The 15253-nt window shown below is 46.8% G+C and overlaps 1 protein-coding gene across 2 annotated transcripts in view; it reads left to right on the top strand.

Annotated features, from left to right (window-relative positions):
• Adamts15 (ADAM metallopeptidase with thrombospondin type 1 motif 15) overlaps positions 1-10675 on the top strand; it is a 24479-nt gene extending 13804 nt beyond the window's left edge. For both annotated transcript variants that reach the window (XM_031344658.1, XM_031344659.1), the window contains exons 5-8: positions 3181-3358; positions 4862-5043; positions 5141-5316; positions 7040-10675. In XM_031344658.1, coding sequence (XP_031200518.1) covers positions 3181-3358; positions 4862-5043; positions 5141-5316; positions 7040-7814 — 1311 coding nt within the window. In that variant the 3' untranslated portion in view covers positions 7815-10675. The remainder of the gene's footprint in view (positions 1-3180; positions 3359-4861; positions 5044-5140; positions 5317-7039) is intronic.
• The last annotated feature ends 4578 nt before the right edge of the window (positions 10676-15253 follow it).

Raw genomic sequence — 15253 nt, 5'->3', positions numbered from 1 at the left:
CTTCTCCTTCTCCTTCTCCTTCTCCTTCTTCTTCTTCTTCTTCTTCTTCTTCTTCTTCTTCTTTTCTTTTTTTTAAAGAGGAAATATAATTGAACAAATGTTTCCTTCCAGAAAAACAAGACTAGCAATTAATCTGGGCTAACAGCATCCAAGTCTTCGAATGCCATTCAGAGTTTATATTCTTTAGGCTTTGTGTTAGGGAAGCAAAGGCGTCTGAACTTTTACAGCAGGAGCAAAAAGACCACCCTTGACCCTGGGGATGAGTGCCGCTCTCCTACCCTTGTCCATGCTTGGGAGAAGGCACAGTGCAGAGGTTGGGTGCAAAATGACAACATTACAAATAAACGTTTTCTAAGTACCTAACCCATCCATTGTCTGGGAATGGGTATGGTACAGAATTATTTTCTCAAAATTCTTTTCTGTGACCTGAGAATGCATAGTTAACCAAACCTGCACCTACTTACCAGAACAAATCTAAATTTGGGACTTAAAGAAATATTCATGATGAGAAAACAAAATATAACTCAGGTTGCCAGAGAGACTGAAGTCTAGTCCCCTGTCATGGGGAATATTACCTTGTTCAGCCAAAGCCCAGTGGATCACCCTATAAGTGACTGCAACCTTGAGGGACTCCTTCAGCATCCTTGTTCACAACATCTGTCTATCCAGGTGTCATATTGTCCCACTTATTTCTATCCAGTGTTTTGGACTCCAGCAATTCTTCAGTCTGGACTTAAAGTTTCTCACATAACTGTCTTTCTCTGCTTCCTTCTCATGACCTCCACTTCTTCCCTGTTGTGCTGAGAGACTGCAGATGATTTCCAAAAATCACCTTTGACCCCTCTCCATCTCTCTGTGTCATAGTCTCTTAGATTAGTCACCACTTTGTCTCAGTTCAGTTCTCTCTCTGCATGTGTGCCTACCTAGGTGAATATGGCTAGAGTCAAATGTATTAACTGTGCTCACGGGTCTCAGTTTAAATAAAAACCCCAGAGACTCAGAAGGGCAGTAACACACATGTGGAGGGCATAGGTCAACCTCAGGTGTCATGCCTCGTACACACTACATAAGCTGTGTACCGCTGAGCCACGTCTCTATCCCTGAACCACTTCTATGTTTAAATGAATCTTGGCAAGTCCATTTGGACACCTGATAAACATTTTAAACATGGCAGCTATAAAAATGGGCTCCTCACCACATCCCCTAAACCTGCTTTGGCAACTGTACCTTCCACTTGTTTATGCCAACACCCATTTTCTCATACACTTAACATCTGGTATCTCGGCAGTTCCCATCGACCCTGTGCTCAGAATTGACTCAGAACCTCATTTCTCACTGCTTCCTTGCTGTCAGACCGTTCCAGGCCACATTCCCTCTTGCCTGGAATTTGGCAGTCTTTCCACAGCGGCTCCTCTGTGTTTCTGATCTTACAGACTGCCATGAACAGAGCAGCCAGTGGAATCTGTTTAAAATAGGAGTTAGACTCTGCCACTTTCCTGCTTGCACCCTACAGGGCCTTTATACTCAATGTGGCGGGAGACAGCTTAGTCTTTGCCTCCACAGCCGCTTCTGGCCTCCTGCTCGCTCTGCTGTGATGACCCTGGACCCTCTATGTAGGGCACATCCTTTCTTAGCCACAGCCCTTGCTCCCTCTGCTTGGAATGAATGCTCTTTCCATCATACCTACCTGGCTCATACCCATTGTTCCTTTAGGCAGATGTGTGTCTGGGAACCCAGAAGCCTCTTACACAAAGGCTTCTGTTCCCACTACTGCCACCTACTTTTAACCCCAGCAGATACACACAAACTCCAGCTCATGTTTTATGTTCCCCTCGCTGAGCTGTAGTGGCTTTTAGGGCAGGGGCTTGCTGCACCTAGTGTCAGGAGGTCAGCAAATATTCAGTGAATGAATGAATGAATGAATGAATGGAAGGCTCACGGTGAAAGCTTTTGCCCAAATAGATGGAAAAATTGTATCAAATAGATTTTGATTTAGAAGCTGCAGGTACAGTGTTGTATACTGAAGAGAGGCTGAGATAAGAAGGCCTGGACATGGTCACTTGATCTTCAGATGGTCACTGCTGACCTTAGAGAGAGCACTTTAGCTGTCAGTTACATTTATGCAGGCTTCAGAGGATCTCAGATAGGGGAAGAACAGACACAGAGATGACTCTCAGAACATGAAGGAGGGAGTGTTGACTCTTCACTCAAGTGGTTCCCGCATATGTCCACGCAGTTTGGTCATGCTGTAGACACTCTGTGTGTGTCAGTGGTATTGCCCGGCTGTACAGCTCAGCTGCTTCTCCATGCCCAACTGAGACGTGTTCAGGAGGGGAGATTTTGCCATTCCACTAAGCATCCTACAAATAACACCGCGAAGATTAGAAATCTCTCCTTCCTCTTATGAACAAGTGACAACGAACGACCACAAACTCACTTTGTAATTTATCCCAAAGCTGGACAGTGGCTTGGGGTTGCTTTGTTCTCCCTAACACATTCTCTCCAGCACAAACATTAGCAAGGCTTGAACTTTCTTATAGGCAGCTCCTGATGGAGGTCAAAATCAGTTCGGTTTGATACAAAAAGTCAGACTATAAAACATTTATACATAGAAGTGTTTGAACACCCATGGCAACATTGTGTATTGGCCTGGCCGGTGGTTTGCACCTGACCAAGGTTTGGAGACTACTGTGGTTACACTAACTGCACACAGGAAATCCTTCATGGAGGCATGCCAGAGGCTCTCATCCACACCACCCAATTGAAATCTGCCATCCAACCTCAGATCTAAGTATTTCTGGCCTCATTTCGTGCAGGTGGGGTGTGAGACCTAGGGGGTTTGGCTAAAGCTGGGATCCCTGGGCTCACAACCTAAGACGTCTCTTCTCAGAACTCTCATTTGTAAGTGGGAACAGCTAGTGCTTGCTGATAATCAATTTAAGTGTTGGGTGGATCTTGAACATAACAGATTGTTTGCCTGCCTTCGTTCATTCGTTCGTTCCTTCCTTCCTTCCTTTCTCTCTTTCTTTCCTCCCTCCTTCTTTCCTCTCTTTTTTATCTCATGGACTTCATTCTAATAAGGTAGGCTGGGAACGGATGGGCTTTTCTGGGAGCTTCGGTAGGTGAGGGGCTGGGTGTGTCACCTGGCTCTGCAGTAGTGTAACTTGCTCTTCCACACAGGTGGACGGCTCTTGGGCCAAGTGGGAGCCTTATGGTCCCTGCTCGCGCACCTGTGGTGGGGGTGTGCAGCTGGCCCGGAGACAGTGCAGTAACCCTACCCCTGCCAACGGTGGAAAGTACTGCGAGGGAGTAAGAGTGAAATACCGATCTTGCAACTTGGAGCCCTGCCCCAGCTCAGGTGAGACACAGGGCAGCAGTAGCCTGGGCCTCTGGGCCATGTGCCTGGAGGTCACTTGTGGTCATAAGTACTGCAGTCAGGATCCTAATTCCCAGGAAAGAGCTGGAATGAGAAAAGTGCAAACTCCCCTTGGCATCATTCCGTTAACCATTCAACTTTGGCAAAGGTGTTTGCTTTTTTTTTTTTTTTTATTATTATCTTTTATTTTCTTTTTTCTTTTTTTTAAAGATTTATTTATTTATTATATATATGAGTAATACCAGAAGAGGGCATCGGATCCCATTACAGATGGTTGTGAGCTACCATGTGTGGTTCCTGGGAATTGAACTCAGGACCTCTGGAAGAGCAGCCACTGCTTTTAACTACTGAGCCATCTCTTCAGCAAGTGTTTGCTTTTTTGTGCTTAGACTGGGAGACTAATTGACTAGAGTGGTGGGTCTTTAGAAGTCTTCATAGTTTTTACATTACTTTTTTTTTTTTAACAAGGAATCCAGAGTCCATAAACTTGGTGGGAAATTTTTACATTTTAATTTTCAATGATGCTTCTATCTAAAGCTTAGTTTCCCCTCAAATTAGAAATTTAGCATTTTTTCCCTTTGGTTTTTTGAGACAAGGTTTCTCTGTATAGCCCTGGCTGTCCTGGAGCTCCCTTTGTAGACCAGGCTGGCCTCGAACTCAGAAATCCGCCTGCCTCTGCCTCCCAAGTGCTGGGATTAAAGGCATGCGCCACCACCGCCCGGCCAGCATTTTTTTTTTTTTTTTTTTTTAAACAGGGTTTCACTGTGTATCCCTGGCTGGCCTTGAACTCACAAAGATCTGCCTATAGAGATCTGAGATTAAAGGCATGCACTACCAAACGCAGCTCAGCACTTGTAAATTAATCTTTTCATCTAAAGCCCAATATTTCCTTCACTTAGGCAACAAAGGACAGTGGCAGTAGAAATGTGACTTTGCCATCAATTGAAACTATGAATGTTTTTCTACATGGTACTTCAATTGCTGAAGAATTCTTAGAGAACCATTATGCTTCTCCTTACTTCAAATTCACCGAAATTATTTGCGTCGTTATTGTATATTGTTTTTTTAATGCATTACAAAGAATACATCTACCAGATGTATGTTTCAAAGTATACCAGTAGTTATTAAATTAATATAATTCTTGTTAATGATGTGATTTGTGTAAGGTATTTAACAATGTAATGAGAAGAAACTGAATAGGCTGCTGAGGGGTTCATCATCCCCCCAAAACGTTCAGGACACCTGTTAGAGAGAGGATTTGAGACTAGATTACTGGAAAAGATACACATTGCTTATGGGATGTCTTATTGTATCCTGTGTCTTTTGGTTCCAGGATGCTTTAGCCTTGGGAGGTAGGGGATGACTACCATACTGCCATGGAGGCAAAGAGCTTTTTAGAGCCGGGCATCCTTGGGAGGGTGCTGTCTTTTGTACCTTCCTTGGCTCCTCTTTTCAGCTGTCTTTATGGGCTTCTTCCCTGTCCAGCCTCTGGCAAGAGCTTCCGGGAAGAGCAATGTGAGGCTTTCAATGGCTACAACCACAGCACCAACCGGCTCACTTTAGCTGTGGCATGGGTACCCAAGTACTCAGGCGTGTCACCACGTGACAAGTGTAAGCTCATCTGCCGAGCCAATGGAACTGGCTACTTCTATGTGCTAGCACCTAAGGTGAGTGTTCAAGGACAGGGGACCAGGCAGTGTCTAGCCTTCAGAGGAGCATCTCACTGAGCTGCCTCTCTCCTCTTCTTGTTTTGGAATGCTGCAGGTGGTGGATGGTACGCTGTGTACTCCTGACTCCACCTCCGTCTGTGTCCAAGGCAAGTGCATCAAGGCTGGCTGTGATGGGAACCTGGGCTCCAAGAAGAAATTTGACAAATGCGGCGTGTGTGGTGGAGACAATAGGAGCTGCAAGAGGGTGACAGGACTCTTCACCAAGCCTATGTAAGCTCTGGGGCCTGGAGGGCACAGGCAAGGGGAATGGGTGGGGTGGTGAAAGTGGAGTTACTCCTAGGCATTGAAAACTTGGGTTAGAGTGGAGTGAATGTAAGAATGCACATACTATCACTGTTGGCCACTCATACTCTTTTTGGGAGGATAATCAATCCATGTGTTTATGTATCCATCCATCCATTCGTCTGTCCGTCCATCTGTCAGTCTGTCTGCCTGTCCATCCATTCATCCATCCATCCATCCACCCACCCATCCATCCAGCAAATAAAGATGAATACCAGGATGAATACATGAAAACAAGTCTCAACAGAAGATGAGATTCAGGGAGATGGAAATGTTGTTAGCATCTGTCTAGCATTCTTGAGCTACACTGCTGGCTTGTTCTATGTCAACTTGACTCAAGTTAGAGTTATTAGAGAGGAAGGAGCCTCAGTAGAACAAATACCCCCCATAAAATCAGGAGTTAAGGAAGGCTAAAGGGCCTGCTCTTAATTAGCAATTGATGGGGGAGAGCCCAGGCACTTGGGATGGTTATCCTGGGTTCTATGAAAGAAGGCTGAGCAAACCAGTGAGCAGCACCCTCCATGGCCTCTGCATCAGCTCCTGCCTCCAGGTTCCTGTCCTGCTTGAGATCCTGTCCTGCCTTTCTTGGGTCTAAGTGCTAAAGTTAGAAAGGCCAGATGATCTTTCTGGAGTGGGACTGTCCTCTCTGGACATGGCATCTTCTACTGAGCCCCTAGGGGTGACGCACAGGGAGGTTCCCTGGCTCCTTTTCTCAGAGCTCAGTTGAGGCAGATGAAGGTTTTTTTTTTTTTTTTTTTTTAAAGCTGTTATTCTGAGGGACATACAGAGGGGTGGATACATGGGGAATTAGAGGAACTTGATAGAGCCTTAACACCCAGTGTAAATGAGGATGCAGGAACCCATAGCAACTAGCTAACTTACTTAAAGGGAATTGGTACCTGAGTCAAGACACCTGACCCTCTGACTCCAAGGTCATTACCCTGAATGCATCCAATAACCAACCTTGGACTTGAGCATTGTGCACTTAACTCCTTTTTGGCTATCACTCAATAGCTGATGCCTATCTAGTCCTTTGTGTCAAGCGTTATGCTCTGCTATTTATGTTCTATGGGTTTCTTTACACCCCTTACCCCCACCAGTTTTGGGGTGTGTGTAGTTATGAGCTCTATTTTTAGCTGGTCCCTCCATCAATTGCTAATTAAGAAAATGCCCTACAGACTTGCCTACCGCCTGATCTTACGGGGGTATTTATTCAGTCGAAGCTCCTTCCTCTCTGATAACTCTAACCTGAGTTAAGTTGACATAAAAGTAGCCAACACACTATAGCTCAAGAATTTTAGTGGGCGAGGAAACAGACTTAGAGATACTGAGACTTATCTAAGACCAACAGAGAGACAAGGGGGTGTGGTAGGCTCAAACTTGTGTTTTCATTATACTTTAGATTTACCCAAGAAGACAAATTTACAGGAAGACAAAAAAGATCGCAAGGTCCTACAGCCTAGTCACTCAGCTTACCTCAGGCTTAGCTTTCAGCTTTCTGTCTCCTTGACGCTTGGATGGTGTTAGTTAATCAGCTTTGCACTCTGCCATCGTTTTTGTGACGTATCCCAAACCCACAATCAATTACTACGATGAAGGAGACAAAGGGCATTAGTTCAGGCATCTATAACCTACAATCTCTTTCTTCTAGGCATGGCTACAATTTTGTAGTGGCCATCCCTGCAGGCGCCTCCAGCATTGACATCCGCCAGCGTGGTTACAAGGGGCTCATTGGGGATGACAACTACCTGGCCCTGAAGAACAGCCAAGGCAAATACCTGCTCAATGGGCACTTTGTGGTATCCGCTGTAGAGCGGGATCTGGTGGTAAAGGGCAGTGTGCTACGCTATAGTGGCACTGGCACTGCGGTGGAGAGCCTGCAGGCTTCTCGACCCATCCTGGAGCCACTAACCGTGGAGGTCCTGTCAGTGGGGAAGATGACACCGCCCCGTGTGCGTTACTCCTTCTATCTGCCCAAAGAGCCTCGGGAAGACAAATCCACTCGCTCCAAGGACCCCCGGGGTCCCCCAGTGTTGCCCAACAGTGTTCTCAGTCTTTCCAACCAAGTAGAGCAGCCAGATAACAGGCCTCCTGCGCGCTGGGTGGCAGGCAGCTGGGGGCCTTGCTCGGTGAGCTGTGGTAGTGGCCTACAGAAGCGAGCAGTGGACTGCCAGGACTCCCCACGGCAGCAAGGAGCCTCTGCTTGTGATGTAGACCATCGGCCAGTGGAGAAGCGAGCCTGTGGGGAACCCTGCCCAACCTGGGAGCTTGGCAACTGGTCGCCCTGTTCTAAAAGCTGTGGCCGTGGATTTAAGAGACGTCCACTCAAGTGTGTGGGTCAAGGAGGCAGGCTGCTGGCTCGGGACCAGTGTGACCTACGCCGCAAGCCCCAGGAATTAGACTTCTGTGTATTGAGACCCTGCTGAGGGGTACTGTCTCTTCTATTCCTTTATTCTCCACCCACTGTTGTGCTGGTGCTATGGTCAGCTGGAGTAGAGGACAGCGGCCAGTGGTCTGTGTCACAGTGTCACTCACATCTAGAACAAGGACCATGGGTCTGGGCGAGAGGTTTCTTCCTCCTTGGACTGGGCAGGGGGAAGCTAACGAATGCACAGTCTACCTACCTCATGCCCTGCTCCTCAGCCCCAGTTGTGGGGAGAGGCTTCAACAGATGGGTGCTGGGCAGAAGGTGCTGAAGGCCAGCTTCTAAGGAACCTGGAAGTTGGGTGCCTTCCAGGCAGAACTTCAGGGACCTTGGCCCCCATAAGGGAGGTCACAGGCTGCTGGAAGAGCCATGACATGCAGCTTGGCACCCTCAGGTGATCCCAGGGGAGCTCCGAGCTGTCCCGGAACAAGGCAGGGGTCTGGTGGTGTTTTCTTTCTAACTGATGTGGACCTAAGAGTAAAACTGTTCAGGGGTTACTGGAAGCCAAAGGGACAATGATATTGGGTTCATTTGGGCACAGTTTCCCTGTTTGCTCATCATCCATCTTGGTCCTCCTTGAAAGACTAGCACTTTGTAACCTGGATGGCCAGGATCATTAGACCAGCTGGAGAAGCATTGCTGTGGGCCCTGAGGCTTTGAAGGCAGCCAGAGAAACTACAGGAACAACCTATTGATCAAGAGAAAGCAACCATGACAAATAGATCCTTGCCACGTCAAAGGGGAGATGATTTGGTGGCTGAAGCAGAGAACACAAAAGCCCTAGAGGGTTCTCCTCTCAGTAGGGTTAGAATGAGTAGGTGCTGAGCTGTGGGGTCTGACCTGGAAGAATGCCATCCTGGGATAGTGAAAAAGGAGTTCTGACACTTTTGTCATCTAGAGAGGAACATGTAAGAGAGGCTGATGATGAAGACAATGCACTGCCCTAGGGACTTTCCAAAGTGACCATAGCCCTGTACCAACTGAGGGGGAGTGGTTGTGCCTGGGAGGGTGAGGTGCTGAGCACCCACGTGCTGGCAAGTTAGCCTTCTACTCTGGCAGCTCCTGCTGTCTCCTGTGGGCATGCTATATTACGTCTCCCGGCCTTCACCTCTCTGGTAGGTAAACGGGGTTCATTGTTTGCTACCTCAGATCATGCTCTCTAGGACAGAAGTAACCTGGTGCTTTCACCAGTCTCAGCTGGACGTGCCCAGCCATGGAGATGAGTTTGTTCATGGCTTTCCTGCTTCCCACAGCCTGACTATCAGCTGGGGCTCTAAATACGAAGACAGAGTAGGGTAGGGTGTCTTTTTCCTCAGGTTCCTTGGGATCAGGTTTTAGGAAACACTAAGAATCAATATACTCCAGTAGTTGGGACTACTGGAGACCCATCTGTCATTCTTGTAGACATGACAGTGAAATAAAAAATCTAGGCATTTCTTATAGTAGGGTAATTCTTGAAGATCTGGAAACTCCAGTGTATATAGGACATCTTCAAAGCATCATCAGTATATCCAGGATTTCAGTGGAGGGCCAGATGGAGACAAGACCAAAACCCTTGTCTTGACTGTGGAGGATGAGGGTCTTTGTCAGTCCTTTTGCATGTTCCCTAGTAGTCAGAATCCACATACTAGCCAGTGGGGAAGTTTAGCTCCTAGAGTAGTGGTTCTCAACCTCCTAACGCAGCACCCTTTAATACAGTTCCTCATTGTTGTGGTGACCCCTAACCATAAAAGTATTTTCATTGCTACTTCATAACTAGTTTTGCTACCGTTATATGAATCTTAATGTAAATTTCTGTGTTTTCTGATGGTCTTAGGCAACCCCTGTGAAAGGATTGATTGACCTCCAAAAGCATTGTGACCCACAGGTTGAGAACTGCTATTCTAGCCTGTTATTCTAATCCTGGTCTATCTCTGGGCTGGAGACCTAGGACAGAGCTCCTACAGTGGGTGAAGGGCATGTGACCCTCTGAGACTGGGCTGCTATCATTGGCGAAGGACATCATGAGGGGGAAAGAATGAGTACTTCAGAGCTGTAGTGACAAAAGGTCCCCAAGGCCTGAGGCTGAAGGGGAGCCTTGCTAGCTGGTGAGAGCATGATGCCCTGTGCTTGGTGCATCCTATTCCTGTGAGGAGAGGTACTGCTGGGCTGGGTAGAAAGGGTGGTGGGCAGTGAGGTGCCCTTACTTAGGTGACTGGCTTCTAGCAGAGTAGCATTGCTGTCAGCTGTTTTACAAGTCATTTCAAGGGGGGATGGCCACTCTTGTTCCTAACACATGCCAGGTGTCCACACTTTTTTTCTGTCACAATAATTTTTATTTTTGTTTTAAAATTTCTTCTTTTGAAAAGAACTATGACGAAGACAACTTGGGAAGTTTGTCTTGCTTTTGAATATTTTCTGTCAACTAGTGCTGAGCAGAGGTGAGGGGAAGGCACAGGTTTCAAATGATGAAATAAAAAGTCAAAGTGATGTCTCACACCTATGGAGAAGGACATTCTGGGGTCTCCAGAACCATCTTCATTGGGTTATGGACTAGTAAGACTTTGGGTTAGGGATCCCCTAGTCTCTTCTGCCTATTGTGTGCACTGATTGGAGGACTTAGACCCAAATACTCTCCTCTCATGGACCTCGTCATGTTGGGGAGGGGGCTGGAAGGAGTCCAGCTTGGAAGTCGGCTCCTAGAGACTCTAGATACTGTTGCTAGAGTTCCCTTTGGGTTTGATTCTTTTGCATTTTGTGTACTGCAGAAGGATGAGAGGGTCTGGGAACTGGCTGAGTGTGTATACTGTGTATACATGGGAGCTGGCTGCTGAGGTGACAGCGGCCGACTCCTAATAAAGTTGGATATATTTAAAACTTGCATCTTGTGTATGTCTCTGTATCTTATCCACGGACACATTCTTCATGCTGTGGTGGGTGCTGGAGACAACAGTGCCGATGGCAGCCCCACCCGACTTCGTGAAGTCTCAGATGATCCTGAGGTAGAGCCTAGGCCAAAAAGCAAAGGGGCAGTGTCATGAGAATCTGCCTGTGTGAAGAAGAAAGCCAACCAATGCTAACAAAGAGACCCTGGTCCCAGTGTTTGTGAGTGGTGGATGGAATAACTAGTCATGAATCTTACAGAAGGTGTCAGATCTCATTATGGGTGGTTGTGAGCCACTATGTGGTTGCTGGGTGGGATTCGAACTCAGGACCTTCGGAAGAGCAGTCGGTGCTCTTACCCTCTGAGCCATCTTGCCAGCCCCAGGCTGGGACCTTAGAGAGGACCTCTTGGTCTGTATTTGGTGGCATGGTGGGGGTGGGGTGGGGGATGAGTCCATTATACATAGTCCATTATACAGGACTTTCGGATACTCACCTTAGGAGAAAATTTTGTTTCCTAAAGAAAAGATTTATTGTGTTGGTAGAATATCTACTTTTTTCTAGTTCCATGTTGGTTTGACAGTTTCAGCAAATATGCAGGCCTGGAATAGGTCTCATACAACAAACAAACAAAGAAACAAATAAACCAACAAATGCCTCAAAACATTCAGAAACCTGAGTTGGCCCAGAACCTGAGGTTCTCTCTTAGAATTTCCTTTCCTATGTTCAAAGTGAGAAGCGTAGTTTGAATCATCCTTTATGGTGCCTAGCACTTTGGTGCTCTTTTGGCCTTTAGGCACAGCTGTGGTTGAGATGTTGGTAACTATCTTATTTTAGTTTGGGATCACAAATAGATGGTATGGTGGCTATTCCTGGTTGCCAACTTGACTATATCTGGAATGAACTACAATCCAGAAATGGAGGGCACACCTGTGATCCAGATCTTGAGGCTGGAAGATACAGACTTCTCACCTGGATCTCGACATGGGATGACACACACTTTTGATCCAGATCTTGAGGCATAGTGGCCATGAAAAGCTTAGTCCCAGCCAAAGTAGTACATGCCTTTGGTCCCAGGAGACTGAGGCAAGCAGATCTGAGTTCAAGGCCAGATTGGGACAAAGCAAGTTCCAAATCCAGGCTGGTGATATATACCTTTAATCTGGGCCATACCTTCATGTGGAGGCCTACTTAAGGACAAGGGAAGAAGGAAGGCTCACTTTTTTTTTTTTGCCTGCTTGCACTTACTTGCCAGCACATCTGTTGGATCCTACCTCTTCAGGATTCTAGCTTCTACAGAAGACCAGCTGAAAGAACCAGCCTCCTGGGACTGAACAACTGCTAGCTGCTCGGACTTCCCATTCACAGCTGCCCATTGTTGGGGTAGTTGGACTGCAGACTGTAAGTCAGTACAATAAATTCCTTATGTTCTGTGACTCTAGAGAACTCTGACTATTACAAATGGCTTTGTCTTTTTGACTTTCTGGCTGAGTAAAGCCATGGGGACTAATTTCTCCACGAGCTAGACAATCCCCTCAGGTTTGCTGATGAGGAGGACAGACAGGAGGTTTTCACAGAGCTTCAGCACTTAGGGGTTCTGGGAAAGGCCAGAAGAACCTACAAGACTCTAGGCTACCAGGGGCCTGGAAAGGACATTGAGGAGTTTGGGTCAATGCCTAAGTTTAATTGATTCCTGTAATAACTTCATAGTGTAACAACTTTGTAATATTACCCCCTAACACGGTTATCTTCTTGGGAGTAATTTTTGTTTGCCCTCTGGTTTCCATTGCAGCAATTGCTAGCAGGACTTATCTAAGGTAAAGTTCATGTGAACTGGTTTTGGGGGTGGGGTGGGGTGTCAGCAATGGAGGAAACAGAAGAGGTTTGGTTCCGCTGTGCAACCAGACCTGGAGTCTCAGGAGAACAGCCAAGGTTTCATGGAGGCAAGTGTCCATGAAAGCTGCCTTCCAGACCAGACAAGCCTGCTGTGTGTGTTTCTAAGCTTTCTAGTGAAGGAAGGAGCAGTTTCCTAATTTTTCTGACTTTTGATGAGGGGTAAGAACAGTTTGTTTTGTGATGTGTCTGTAGGAAGAAAGTGCATCTTTATCTTAGTAAAGAGGTGTGTGTGTGTGTGTGTGTGTGTGTGTGTGTGTAGAAGCCAGGATAGTTTGCAGAATAATAGTGTTGACTCCCCGAGCTAAGCTCTGCTTGCCTAGTGAGTCCTGGCAGGCCCCCAGCAGGCTGAGCTGGCAGATCAAGGGCATCGTGTATGACCCTAGAGTCTTTCCATTGATCCTTGGCTTGTACCCAGCCCTCCCTGGGTGAGTCAGCCTTCTCACTGCAATCCTGGCAACAAATCCCAGAAGAACGAGTCTCCCTTTGGGCCCTTCAGATGCCACCGTGTCACCTCCCTAGCCACACAGCTCTGAGAAGGTTGTAATGAAATGTTCATGGATCCCAAGCAGAGCAATGCATAGAGCACACTCTTTTCTCACCCTGTCTGCCTATCCCAGGCCCTGGGCCATTTGCCCCACCCCGATCTGCCCCTGGAGCTGTACTGGGAAGCCCTTCCATTGTCTTGTTCTGGGCTATGGTCAGTAATGCAGATCAAGTTCTAAGAACGGACAGAAGTGTGGATAGGAAGATAGGAGGCATTTCCAAAGGAAGAGCCAGAACAGTTTGCCCCTGTCCTAAAAAGAGATGTTTGGAGGAAAGGACAAAACAGAGGGAGATGGCCAGAAATGGGAATCCGAAAAACACAAACAAAACAAAACAAAAACCAAACAACAAACTAAAGCAACAAAAAAATTTTATTTTGGGAAAAATGGACAGAAGATATTTCTGGTGAATGGTGGGAGCCTGGTGATGTCAGAGATACATCTCAAATCCTGTTTTTGCTTTTCCCTGTCCCCTTCCTACACTACTACAGTCCCATACAAAATATAGGGCCTTGGATCCTCAGTCCTTGACTCTGACCAACTGTTTTGATGAACCAAGTCCCTGAGACTGTGGTCTCCACAGGAAGACCTCTCTCACAGCTAGAGAGTCAGCAAACGTGGCAGGTTTGCTGTTGAAAGGACAGCCTTTGGGTGGCCCAGGGAAGTGTGGTCAGGATGCTAACTTTTTGGAGTGCCCTCTTTTGGTAAGGTGTGCCAGGTGGGGGGTGGGTGGGCTGGGGTGTGGGAGGGTGCTCCTTACAGCTGCCCATCAGTGTCCTTTAGGAGTACTTGACTGCCTCTTAGAGAGGCAGGGAGCCATTTACACAACCCTTTGTTTTGCCCCAAAGAGTTCCTTGTAGGGAGCATGTTCCTGATACCAACCACCATGGTCCCTGAAGGGCCCATCAACACACCCTGAACTTGCCCAGGATTCCTGTAATGTCTCCTACTAGGAAACCTATTCTCTTAATTGCTTTCTTGGCATGATTCCTAGTGGTGCTGCTGCTGCCATTTCAGGGTTGGGATTTGGCACATGGAAACCTCTTTGCCACCAAATGAACCTTGATTCGGAGAAGCTCAGAAACCTGGGATAGTCTGAGCTACGTTGAGTGACGAAGGATGAGAAAAGTGTGAGAAGTGAAACAAACTCTGGGCACAGAGCTCCTTATTTCTCCAGAAACATCTAGAACTGTTGCCACCTTCCTGGAGATATACAGAAAGTACAAAGAATAATAAACTAAAACCTAGGTACCAGCCATATGGTACAAAATATAAAAAACACTATTGGGTGTGTGGTATGCACCTGTAATCCTACCAATCAGGAGGCGGAGGTAGGAAGGTTATGAACTCGATGCTAGCCATTATTACATAGTGAGATCCTGTCTCAAAAAAAAAGTTCATAATTTAACAACTCAGTCAATCAGTCAGTCAGTCAGTAGTTAAAACCTCCACAGATGCCTCCACGTCTACCCTTCTCTGGCACAGGCAGATGTTATCTCCAGCTTGGTGGTTATCTCTCCCTGGCTTTCCTAGAGTCTTTTGCTGCATGTATGTATTCCTAAACAGTGGATAGCCTGCTTTGCATGCTTCTAGCCTGTGGATAGACGGGGTAGTATGTTACATGCTCTTCTTTCCAAATTACTTTCTTTTCTTTCTGTGTTTGTGGGAGCCATTTGTATGGACGCAGTTGGCTATAGTGAAGTGTTCTTATGGTCTGATATATTTTTTTCAGTGTGTAGATACAAATGCGGATGTGTAGGTCGTCTTCAGTATTTCATTGCATAACTATGTTGTGAACATTCTTTTTTTTTAAGATTTATTTTTATGTGTATGAGTACACTGTAGCTGTACAGATGACTGTGAGCAATCACGTGTGTGGCTGCTGTTGATCTCAGGACCTCTGCCGCCCTGCTCTCTCCAGCCCCCTCGCTCCAGCCCTGCTCGCTCTGGCGTAATTTTTCTGCAGCTGTCTTCAGACACACCAGAAGAGGGCGTCCGATCTTATTATGGGTGGTTGTGAGCCACCATGTGGTTGCTGGGATCCAAATTCAGGACCTTCGGAAGAGCAGTCAGTGCTCTTACCCACTGAGCCATCTCGCCAGCCACGTGAACACTCTTGTACATGCTCTCCAGTGTATGG

Source organism: Mastomys coucha, unplaced genomic scaffold, assembly GCF_008632895.1.
Source record: "Mastomys coucha isolate ucsf_1 unplaced genomic scaffold, UCSF_Mcou_1 pScaffold23, whole genome shotgun sequence".
In the NCBI taxonomy this organism is placed as follows: domain Eukaryota; kingdom Metazoa; phylum Chordata; class Mammalia; order Rodentia; family Muridae; genus Mastomys; species Mastomys coucha.
Note: the sequence above shows the minus strand (reverse complement) of the source record. Positions and strands in the feature narration are given on the sequence as shown.